Source organism: Amphibalanus amphitrite, unplaced genomic scaffold, assembly GCF_019059575.1.
Source record: "Amphibalanus amphitrite isolate SeventyFive unplaced genomic scaffold, NRLGWU_Aamphi_draft 001234F_arrow, whole genome shotgun sequence".
NCBI lineage: Eukaryota > Metazoa > Arthropoda > Thecostraca > Balanomorpha > Balanidae > Amphibalanus > Amphibalanus amphitrite.
The window spans coordinates 29,117-41,794 of NW_024882727.1; the positions used below are offsets into that span (position 1 = coordinate 29,117).

Consider the following 12,678-nt stretch of genomic DNA (forward strand, 5'->3'; position numbering starts at 1 on the left):
GGCGCAGTCAGGGCTGAGTGAAGGTGGGGTCATCCTTGGACCAGAGGGCCTGTGGAATACAAGTCACGTGGGTGTCAGGGGTCAGAGGCAGAGGCGCAGTCAGGGCTGGGTGAAGGTGGGGAATGCGGGGTCATCCTTGGACCAGAGGGCCTGTGGAATACAAGTCACGTGGGGGTCAGGGGTCAGAGGCAGAGGCGCAGTCAGGGCTGAGTGAAGGTGGGGTCGCCCTTGGACCAGAGGGCCTGTAACATACAAGTCGCGTGACGGGTCAGGGGTCAGAGGCAGAGGCGCAGTCAGGGATTGCTTGCAGTGGGGCATTGTGGTCATTCTTGGACGGGTGGGCCTGTGGAATACAAGTCACGTGGGTGTCAGAGGCAGAGGCGCAGTCAGGGATTGCTTGCAGTGGGGCATTGTGGTCATCCTTGGACCAGAGGGCCTGTGGAATACAAGTCACGTGGGGGTCAGGGGTCAGCGGCAGAGGCGCAGTCAGGGCTGGGTGAAGGTGGGGTCATCCTTGGACCAGAGGGCCTGTGGGATACAAGTCACGTGGGTGTCAGGGGTCAGAGGCAGAGGCGCAGTCAGGGATTGCTTGCAGTGGGGCATTGTGGTCATTCTTGGACGGGTGGGCCTGTGGAATACAAGTCACGTGGGTGTCAGAGGCAGAGGCGCAGTCAGGGATTGCTTGCAGTGGGGCATTGTGGTCATCCTTGGACCAGAGGGCCTGTGGAATACAAGTCACGTGGGGGTCAGGGGTCAGCGGCAGAGGCGCAGTCAGGGCTGGGTGAAGGTGGGGTCGCCCTTGGACCAGAGGGCCTGTAACATACAAGTCGCGTGACGGGTCAGGGGTCAGAGGCAGAGGCGCAGTCAGGGATTGCTTGCAGTGGGGCATTGTGGTCATTCTTGGACGGGAGGGCCTGTGGAATACAAGTCACGTGGGTGTCAGAGGCAGAGGCGCAGTCAGGGATTGCTTGCAGTGGGGCATTGTGGTCATTCTTGGACCAGAGGGTCTATGGAATACAAGTCACGTGGGTGTCAGAGGTCAGCGACAGAGGCGCAGTCAGGGCTGGGTGAAGGTGGGGTCGCCCTTGGACCAGAGGGCCTGTAACATACAAGTCACGTGGGGGTCAGAGGCAGAGACAGAGGCGCAGTCAGGGCTGGGTGAAGGTGGGGTCGCCCTTGGACCAGAGGGCCTGTAACATACAAGTCACGTGGGGGTCAGAGGCAGAGACAGAGGCGCTGTCAGGGCTGGACAGGGGCGTCGTTTTGTATAGGCCTGGGAGTGCCCGAGCACTACCAATGTTCAGCTGAGCACTACCAATGTGTTGTTGAGCACTACCAACATTTTTCTTCACTTATTGAGAAAATTGCATTCAAACATGTCATACAAATAAAATGAATGAGGTTCTTATGTATAAAATCAGCATGATAGCAAGTAACTTCAATGGTAAGTGGTAACTGGGGCATTCCACGATAGATCGTACCACTTTTTTCCAATTTGACACCCTCATCTCTCGGATTTTAACGATAATTGGTGTAAGGGGTAATCAGGGGCTCTGAATCCTTCTGTGACAATTTCAGGCTTATCAGATGCGTAGTTTTTGAGTTATAGTGTATAACATGTTTTGGATCTTGCGTTGCAGCGCCAAGTTTGGCGGGCTGTAACTCTAAGACGGATAATCCAAATGCCAAATGCTATACGGCATTGAACTTGCATTGAAACAAAGAATAATATGCATTTTTGAAATTTTGAAATATAAAATATTTTTGATATATAACACCTCGAGCTTCCTTTCATTTGCATTTTTATGCCTTTGGGACCAAATTTTTTTGAATTTTTATTTTCTTAAAAACATTTTTGGATCATTTTTAAGAAGTATGCAAAAAATTAGGAAGGTGTTCTTTCTCTAAATGTACTTATTTTGCGTTACCGTAATGGTCTCAAATTGTAATTTCGGGAAGAGAGCCTACAAATGGCGTGGTAAAGCTGCCTAGTGACATCACTGGTTACTGAAAGTTCAATTGAAGTCATTTGTGCCTGACTTTTGCATTGTTGACCTTGCGTGACGTCATTCGTACGTCACTAGGGTCATAAGAGTTTTTCGTCACTTAACTCTCGATCAAATTGAACTAGAGAGACGGGAAAGCTACCAATGGACTCGGGAAGACCTTGCGAATCGAATGATGTGCAATATGATATCATTCACCCAGATTCGTGGCCTGACCCGACTGTTAACCATCTCTGTGGCGGCGCTGTTTGTCCAGCGCCGCGCTGGTTGGCTTTGCCGCGGACTCGGGCGGTCACGTGATGCCCGGGGGCTGGCTGCCGGCTGGGCCGCCCGGTCGGGGAGCGGAGCCAAATACAAGGCAGTGTGCTGACCCGAGGTCAGCGACTTATGCTGATCACCAGAACAAACAGTATACCATTCGACGCGCCGGAGCTAGGCAAACACAAAGATGCTAAAATCGCGGCTCTGCGACCATTTGTTGCGAAGTTATCTACCAAAAACCGGACCCGTAATTTGGGTCACTTGAAATGACCTCAGGGTTCACCAATGAACCCGAGACCTTAAAATGTGGTATCATTCGATGCATCTTGAAACGGCGCACATGCTCGTTTTTTCCGCAAAGTTCTAGCTCCATTAGAGGCGAAACGGCGAGCTGGGGCCGTACCGACCCCCCGGAAACCCATTTTGTATGCATCAAAATAAGGAACTTATAGAAAGAACACCTTTCTAATTTTTTGCATGTCGATTTTAAATGACCTGGAGTTTATTTTGAAGAAATAAAAATGGCAAAAATTTTGGTCCCAAGGGCCATTATAGACAATTTTAAAAAATGTTACGACTTTTTTCAATATGTAAAGCTTTTCTTTCCAATTTAAAAAAAGCTGTATTAATCTTTGATTCATCGTCAGTTCAAAGCTGTTTACCGTTTGTTGCTTGCTTAGCTCGTTTTTTAGTTATAGCTCATCAAACTCACCCTTACAATCTGAAGTTTAGAAAATATTATGCAATATAACTCAAAAAGTTTTCATCTGAGAAGTCTGATATTTTGGCAGGTGTTTTTGGAGCCTATGATTACCCCTAGTACCAATTTTCATTCAAATCTGAGGGATGAGGGTGACGGGCCTGGTACGATCTATCGTGGAATGCCCCAACTATTGATGAAAATCTATAGACTTACTCCACAAGTATATTGAATTTGAATTGGTTGACCAATTCAATCTTCTTGTAGCGTACCTAAGTCCATAAGTTTCCATCAATACCTAGGTATCATTTTCACTTTCCACATCATGTCATTACGTCAAGTAATTTCAAGTTATGTGGTACCTACCTACCTACCAAGTTTCACAATAGTCAGGGGCGTCGTTTTGTATAGGCCTGGTAGGGCCCGAGCCTTACCAATGTGTATTTGGGCCCTACCAATGTTCGCTGAGCCCTACCAATCTTTTGTCACTTATCAGTTGATAAAAAATCAAAATAAACAGATAAGCAAATATTAAATACGCACATATGCAAGTACATAAATAAGGTTCTAGCCACAGTAGGTGCATGTAGCTGACAATGAGGTTTCACGTGTCTAGGACTCCGGTCCTTAAGAGGCTCAAAAACGCAATTGGTTATAGAGGTCCATAACTGCCTCTGAGTCCCGCATACCACGCGACCGCCCCTAATAGACCCCGATCCGTCTCCACACCAGCCGCTGGAGGCCCTACACCGACTTCGGAAGGTGCCGCGGTGCTCCAGAATAGGCCATAGGTATATTCATTTGAGTGGGTGATGCAGCCTGATTCTCCAGGGTTCAACGCCAGGTCATTACCGCATCAGACCCCGAAAACTGAAGCTCGCAACTACGAGGGGCGTTCAAAAAGTTTCGGGCCGAACAATGAAGGAGTTGGAATTTTGGCCTGCAAGGCGGTGTGTTAAATGATGTGTTATTGGGATGTCCACTTACGCAAATTAAAGGGACCCTCCCACCTTCAAAAAAGTTTATGAATTGGCATGAAAGTGATGTCGCTCGGTTCAGAAAGAGCGAAAACGAATATCTACCAAATTTCACCGGAAAATATTCACCGGTTTTCAAGATATTAGACTTTTACTTTTGTTTACTTTCTTGGGATCTCCGCTGTTTCTAGCGACTTTATTTTAGAAAAGCGGCGTTTGCGGCAGATGTTGCGCGCAAATAGCATATACCACCGCGTGCTACAAAACGTTTTAGTCAAACATTTAAAAATCGTTAGATATTTGCGCTGACGTCACACATTCAGAGGGGTATTCCTAAGCATTAGCCCCTCTGAATCAAAATGCTGCAATTTTGAAATTCAATATTTCCGATTTAAGGCATTTCTCGATGCTGTGAGTGCCGAAACCGGTAATTGTGAGCCAGGGACCCCATTTTGGCTATCTCAACTCAAATCTAATGTTAAGGTGGGAGGGTCCCTTTAAGTAAGTGGCCATTAATTAAATCTCTTCTGTGATTGATTCGGGCTTCTATTCGTAGCATAGTTGGCCATTTCGGATAGGATGGGCGACGCCCAGAAGAGAGCAGTGATTCGTTTCATAGTAGTTAGTGCAGAAAAGGCACCAAGCGTTAACCGTCGCCCTGGGCATTTTTCATAACACGGCCTGGCAGGGGGGAGGGGTCGATGCGACCCCCCTCCGCTCGTCAACTTTCCAAAACAGGGGCACACAATTGATGATGTGCGTCCATTCGATAAACATCGAGGAGAGGCTATAGCCCTCGCCGGCCGAGGGGGGGGGGGGCGGGTGCCGCCCCCCCCCATAGGGTTTTTTCGCGATAGCTCCGAACACGCTGGCGATAGAGAGCTGAAACTTGGCATACCTGACCTTTGATCCAAGCCGCATCTTTTGACACCAACCGCATTTTTGGGTCAGGTCAGGTCACTGACCTATGACGTCATAAGTGAACCTCTGCACGGTCTTCAGATGTCGCAACTTCGCAACGCCCTCACTGCCAGAGGAGATGTCACAGGGAAATGAAACTTGCAGGATCTAGTATCCATTATGAGTCCCACAACTTGTATATCTCGGATTTTTCCTAAAGGTCATATGAGGTCAGGTCATTTTCGTGACCTCACCATTATAAGTCAATGGGGAAAAATTCAAACTGCTATTCTGGCGCCGGGAACGATCTCCAACTATCTCAAGCACATAGAATCGTGATTTGATGCACTCCTTGCAAGGTTAGATGCGTCACTTTTGCAATGTTGACCTTGCGTGACGTCATTTATGACGTCATCAAGGTCAAATTAGTTTTTCGTCAATAACTCTTGATCAAATTGAGCTAGCGAGTCGGGAAAGGCACCAATGGACTCAGGAAGGCCTGCCGAATCGAATGATATGCGACATGACCTCTTTCGACCAACTTCGTGACCTGGGGGTGCTGACCTGACCTTGACCTGAGGTCAACACCCCAAGTTGACCTGACCCGGACAAAAAGTATATCATTCGACGCGCCTGAGCGAGGCGAACACGATGCTGCCAAAATCGGCGCTCTGCGGCCGTTTTTTGCGAAGTTATTCACCAAAAACTGAACCGTACCCTGGGGCACTTGACCTGACCTCAGAGGTCACCGGTTGACCTAGGACCTTAAAATCGGGTACCAATCTCTGCGTCTCGTAACGGCGCACACGCTCGTTTTTTCCGCGACGCGCTAGCTCCACCAGGGGCGAAACGGCGAGGGGGGGGGTCGTACCCGCCCCCCCCCCTCGGCCGGCGCGTATGTAGAAAACCAATAGGTCCGGCGAGGGATAGGGAAGCTGACGTAAAGTGTGCACCTGATCCGCGACCACGCACCTGCGTACATGGGCGGGATGACGAACAGTGAAGCGATGAGCTTCGAGTTGTTGTCGCATCCACTTTTTTCTCTCCGAACCTTGCACACTCTGGTTAGTGGTTGCCACCTCTTCCCCAACATAAGAAAATTAGCAGCGGCAACCTCGCTAACAGCAGGGAGACGAAATCAGCCGTCTTGGACTTGCAGGATGGGTCCAAAACCCACTTGGTTATGGAGGCCTTGAGGGCTCTCGCGAAGCGCTGCGCGAAATGTGTTTGTCTTAACGGTGTTTATTTGAATAAATGCACTTTTTGGTCTAATGAGTCGATGCTGTATCGCTCTGCTCCTTCATGGTCGGGCCCGTAGCTTTCTGAACGCCCCTCGTACTGTCATCCTTTTATTTTGGCAAGCAGGTCTTTCTAACTATCGTTGTGTTTCCAGTCCTCGTTAGTTGTCGAACCCTTCAATTGGCGTGGGTCTTCAAAACCATTCCTGGCCCCGCAGCCGTCTTTTTTAGTCGGCTTGGGCCCTCAAAGCTGTTCCTGTCCCCTTTCAGCACAGCCGTCCTTTTAAGTCGATGTGGGCCTCTTTCAGAATGGCGTGCATTCCTCCGACACTATTGCCTATATAACTGCACGTTTTGTGCATGGCGTCCGGTGTGGACCCAGATTTCCAAAGTTTTTTTTTGTGTGTTTTTTTAGATTTCGGTTAGTCTTGTCAATGACCAGGGCGAAAAATAAGTGGCCGAAATCCGATGAGAAAGGCAGATTTGGGGATACCCTACCTTGTAAGCCCCGTCATATATGGCCAGCCGCCGCCTTTGGGCACTACCAATCATTTTCGGAAAACGACACCCCTGGGGCTGGATGACGGTGGGGAATGCGGGATAGTCCTTGGACCAGAGGGCCTGTGAAATGCAAGTCACGTGGGGGTCAGAGGTCAGCGGCAGAGGCGCAGTCAGGGATAGCTGGTGGTGGGCAAGGGAGGTGGGAAAACGTGCATTTATCGGACTTCAGTGAGTGTTGAAATTCAACCCGGGTAGCTGAAACATTTTTTTTATTTGCTTGAGTCATAGATCAAATGAGATTTAGATAAATCAATTAAAAAGAATTAGACAGTCAATTCAATTACAATTTTTTAAAAATGTTCCTGAAAATATGGAATACCACCAACCACTCAGCACCAGTCACCAGCCCTTCCGTTTTCCTCCCAATCAACTGCAATTCCTCATGAGCATCACACCAATTAAATGCCTTCTTTCATACCAATGACGTCACTTCCCCATTTCCCCATTTCGTCGTACCTCCTTTCCGGAGGAGGGACGGCCTGCCATGACGCTGATTGAAGCGCGGGCACTGCCGCAGGCTACTGTTCTTCAAGCCGGGCCGCCTCTCTGTGAAACAGAGCACAGTCAGCTGATTGTGACGTCACTGAGGGTGCCGCGGGGCACTGCCGCAGGCTACTGTTCTTCAAGCCTCTCTGTGAAACACATAGAGAGCAGTCAGCTAATTATGACGTCACTGAGGGTGCTGTGGTGCACTGCCACGGGCTACTGTTCTTCAAGCCGGGCCGCCTCTCTGTGAAACAGATCACAGTCAGCTGATTGTGACGTCATTGGGGTGCCGCGGGGCACTGCCGCGGGCTACAGTTCTTCGGGCCGGGCCGCCTCTCTGCGAAACACATAGACAGCAGTCAGCTGATTGTGACGTCACAGGGAGGGGATCAAGGATGACACGGCGGCTGCGATGGTTTAAATGGTGCTGTGATTGTCAACAAGAACGCAGACGGCTGATTGTGACGTCACTAGGGGAGAGAAAAAGACGACATGGCGGTCGTGTTGGTGAAATAATGAAAACCTGAATCTTATACACGTATATCCTCCGGAGTCCGGGTACGGGTAACTTCCGACGCAGTCAACTGATTGTGCCGTTTCTATGGACCAAGGGCGACGTGGCCGCAGCGTTGACAGTGGACCCAATAACGCGTAACTAGGTGGAGCGGACTCTGACAACGAGGTTGTGTTTGACAGTGTGACGCCTAGAGACGGTTACTGGCACCGGCGTCTCTTTTGAAACACTTTTGGCTGAAAACAAAAATAATTAAAATATACCAGGTGCGTTCTAACCACGTAACTTTATAACGTAAATATACCAAAATCCAGCATATACCCTGTCCTTTTTATAGTTCCATAAACTTTACATTGCGATCTGATGCCCACCGATGCCTCTTATCCAGCATTGTTTATCCTGAAAAGGTGCCCGATATTTCTACACATATTTTCAAGCCGGCAACTTTTGTATCCTAGCATTTCTTCTACCAATATTTCTTTTTTGACTTTTGTACTTCCGCCGTTTCTTGCTCCCAACATTTCTACGCCTCTTTCTTCCCTCAACATTTCTACCCCTTCATTTTTGTGTCTGTCATTTTGAAATTTGACATTCCACCAGCTCGCTTCAACTACAAACCTTGCAACCACGTTCCTTATAATCCAGGGCACCTCCCGTGTCACGGCCCGGTCAGCTCGTGCCCAAACAGACCCGCGCTGCCTCGGTTACATTGACCTGACACGGCTCTAAGGAGCAGTGCTGACGTCGTGTTACGGTCCGGTCACCAGGTTACGGGCCGTATAGGTTGAGGTCCAAGGAGCCTGTAGGGAGGGAGCGTGACATTTGGTGGGGGAGGGCTGTGATTCTTCGGGAGGGGGTCGCAAAGTGGACAGGAGTGCTTTACTTTGGGAGGGAAGAGAGAGGAGTTTCTGAGTAATTGAAAAAAGATACAGGTCGCTTAGGGCCGGTGGTGCGGAAAGTGATGGTACAGAGGCTGATACAATGATTGGCTGTTCAAATGTTTTACCCATATTATAAGGAACATGATTTAAAATAGCTACGAAGGGACCTTTCGCAAGGCGTGACCTTACGTGGAGGGATATTGGGTAGCCAGGAGTGCCTTGTTTTGTGAGGAAAAGAGAGAAGGGTTGCTAGGTACCTGAAAAAAATGCACGTCGCTAAGAGCCGACGGATTGTAGAGGCAAAGCAAAAATGAGATAAGAATAGAGTGGTCAAAAATTGCACTTGCCCTAAGGCCATCATCTAAAATACATATTAAGGGTATACCTGAAGTGATCGAATGTTGCGTGATTGAAATATGAAGATGATCGATTTCAATTCCAGCAAATTTATAGTGGTAATCAAGGGTAAATGAGGAGTGAAAAACATGCTAGTTATGACTTGTCTTATAAAAATACGCTTATATCATGATTTTGCGAAATAAATTATGAATGCGACGGAAGAAATTTTGTGACAGAATTATAGAATTATTGTGAAAACTGGTATTTGTCCTTTTTCAACAAGACCATCAGTCATACTTTGTAAATTTATTTTTGATATTACTTAGATCACCCAGCGTAGAATGTGACGTTAAAATGTCTTAAAAATGGCGATATAATGCACAGAAAAAAAACAATACACTGTCAAGACACTGGTAACGTTACCTCTGGCGTGGTGACAGCGGCGGCAGACTGATGTCTCTCTATGAACCTCTCTTGTTTTATCGTCTAGACAACGAGGTTAAAGTATAACACAATTTTACTGTTACCAGTGTAAATACAAGCATACACAGACGTTGGTAATATGCTGGTAACATTACCTGGGCTGGCTGCGGCGGCGGCAGACCGCTGTCTGTCTCTCTCGGAGTCTTATGTTTTATTAATTAATATAGACTACGAGGTTAAAAAGCAACATTTAACTGATACCACTGTAAACACGAGTACACTAGGATATTGGTAATATGCTGGTAGCCTTACGTGGGCTGACTGCGGCGGCTGCTGCCTGCTGTCTCCGAGAGTTTTCAGTGCACTCAACGAGGAGAATAGCAAAGTGCTAGCGGTACTCTACGAGTTTAGCTATTTGCACCGGTGTTAGATTTACCAGAATGCTGCTAATACGTTGGTAATATGTTGGTAACGTTACCTGGGCTGGCTGCGGCGGCGGCAGACCGCTGTCTCTGGGAGTCTCCCCTCTGCCACTGCAACAGACCCCGGTCCGTACCGGGCCCCGGCCCGTGCGGTCGGTCCTCTGTTGGCACAACGTGCCACGCTGCCCTGGGCGACCCTCGTACATAGAAACGGGCGCCCCGGCGGCGCTGGGGGAGGGGCAGAGGGGGGTAGTGATGCCGATCTGATTCGATATTCATGGTATATCGGTCCTAAACCGATAACGGTATGGTATTTCGACGGTTTTTTTTTTGTCGTTCCTTGGTATCTCAAATTTTCACCATCTGTTGAAGACATTGAATTTGACGCGAAGGTGTGCAAAACGTTAGGATCTAGTTATCTATAGAGCTAAAATTTACACAATGATATTCGCATTCAAACTGTTATCAGATTATTATTGATACCTTGCTTGTATGATTGTATGATTAATTAATCACCAACAGGTAGAAACCCAATAACAGGTGAAGTCAATGCATATAAATACAATGGCATGGATACACAGACATTGCTCGACTTCACAGTATGCTGTAATGATTGATGTTCAGTAACGGCTGTTATACGCACTGTTGACATATGATGCGGTATGTAGGTAAACTGTCTAACCATGACAATCACAAAGGTGTCCGTATAAAGTGGGGCTACCAATATTTCTCATCACTTCATTGACGTATTGAGACGTGATTGACCTGTATCTCAGACCAGACTTCCTTCACTTCTTTCTGTTATAACTTATAACCTCTTCTTCTCCATTCACTCTGCTTTATGCTTGCATGCTTAAGCATTTAACGTCTCAAACTCTTGACCCTATCGAAGCGTAGGGGAGAGCGAGGCCAGTTGAAACACGGGGTCAGATGAAACATGGCTTTATTTTCAACAGTATGCAACATATGGCGTTGCCGACACCACTGCGCATCCGCGCTCGACCACTTCCTTTGTCAACGGCGTTTGGGCGGCAAACGGACGGTAATTTTGATTTGACACTTGTTTTTGTGTTTTTGAGGGGCGTTTGGGAGAAGTCGTTTATATGAATATTTTGTGATATCTCATATACCTTTGTTTGCTGAAAGAAGAACTCCTGGCTCCGGAATAACACCTTATTTGGCCCTTCATTCAGCATGATGCCGTCCCTCCAGCTCGTTTGACATGTGCTTTACGGCGCGTGCGAGATGGCGGGAGCGGATGGGGTCAATTGAAACGCTTCTCTGAGGGTCAGTTGAAACAGGGCCACAGGCCGTTTCAATGGACCCCGGTGACCTTTGCAATGGTTATTGTTCAGGGGCTGTAAACATTAAAGGAAATAGTCCACCTTTGAAATGAGCTTTTAAACTGAAATAGTAGTTTAATAGAGCTCAATTTTTGACCCCTTTTTCTCCAGCCTTTTGCTTGAAAGCACACTATAGCCTGAGATATTTCTCATTTTCCTCATCCGCCCATTTTACCATAGTCTATGTACTTTATGTCACCTATTATGAGGAACTTTGCACTTTTAGCTTTCCAGCGACCTATTGAATGTAGCATTTGGAAAAGTAAACCGGACAAAATATCTCCTTAAAGGGACCCTCCCACCTTCAAAAAAGTTAATGAATTGGCATGAAAGTGATGTCGCTCGGTTCAGAAAGAGCAAAAACGAATATCTACCAAATTTCATCGAAAAATATTCACCGGTTTTCAAGATATTAGACTTTTACTTTTGTTTACTTTTTGGGATCTCCGCTGTTCCTAGCGACTTTATTTGAAAGTGCGGCATTTGTTGCGCGCAAAGCAGCATATACCACCGCGTGCTACAAAACGTTTTAGTCAAACATTTAAAAATCGTTAGTATCTGCACTGACGTCACACATTCAGAGGGGTATTCCTATGCATTAGCCCCTCTGAATCAAAATGCTGCAATTTTGAAATTCAATATTTCCGATTTAAGGCATTTCTCGATGTTGTGAGTGCCGAAACCGGTAATTGTGAGCCAGGGACCCCATTTTGGCTATCTCAACTCAAATCTAATGTTAAGGTGGGAGGGTCCCTTTAAGAAAGTGGCCTTAAAGAGGAAAACATCCCATTGTTAAGGATAGGTGCAATTGACCCCATGGGCTGGTTCAATTGACCCTCGCATCGGGGTCATTTGAAACGGGCGTAGAGCTGTTTTATAAGCATGCGTTTGGCAGCAAAATATGTTTGAAACATAATTTTACATATCTTAAAATAGAGCCAAAAGAGCATATTTTTTCATGGCATTGTGCATTTTTCGATATGACAACTAGATCTCGCTGTGCATGTCAATATATAAAAAGTGGTTCAACTGGCCCCGCTCTCCCCTATCTGCCAACTCCGTTTTAAAGGGACTATCCCACCTTTAACCCTCGCCCCGTTGGGGGGGGGGCCATTTTGGCCCCCCCCCCTGTGGTTTTTCCTGAATAGCAAGAAAACGGCGGCGCGCAGCGCCGCCAAATTTTCAGTACCTTTCCGGGTATCAATTTGACACCTTCACACCAAATTTCAAGTCTTAGGTCACCTTAGGTCAGGAGTTATTGAGGTCAAACTGAGGTCATGTTCGAGCAAAAATGAGCAAAAAACATGCAATCTTGAAACGCTCACCAAATCTACAGTTATCAAGCAATTTCAAAGTTCTTTATACGGTCTAATAGACAAAAAGCGGCGCTACAAAACTGCTATTTTGGATTTTCAAAATTTTGGGTTTTTGACCCAAAAAAAATCAAAAAATTGATTTTTTTAGAAAAACTAAAAAAAAATCCAAAATTTTTCCGAATTTCGAAAAAAACCGGAATATATGTGATAGTCCCTGCGCTCTTCTATATACATACCAAATTTCAGATCGATATCTCGTTTTTTGGCCAAGTTATAGCGAAAAAACTGTTCAAAAATGATGACGTCAAATT

At 46.8% G+C, this 12,678-nt stretch overlaps 1 protein-coding gene across 2 annotated transcripts in view; it reads right to left on the reverse strand.

The window, feature by feature from the left end:
• Positions 1-9,833, reverse strand: part of LOC122371352 (polycystin-2-like) — a 33,086-nt gene extending 23,253 nt beyond the window's left edge. For both annotated transcript variants that reach the window (XM_043347613.1, XM_043347612.1), the window contains exons 1-2: positions 9,765-9,833; positions 7,100-7,189 (exon numbers count right to left, since the gene is read on the reverse strand). In XM_043347613.1, coding sequence (XP_043203548.1) covers positions 7,100-7,129 — 30 coding nt within the window. In that variant the 5' untranslated portion in view covers positions 7,130-7,189; positions 9,765-9,833. The remainder of the gene's footprint in view (positions 1-7,099; positions 7,190-9,764) is intronic.
• Positions 9,834-12,678: the final 2,845 nt, after the last annotated feature.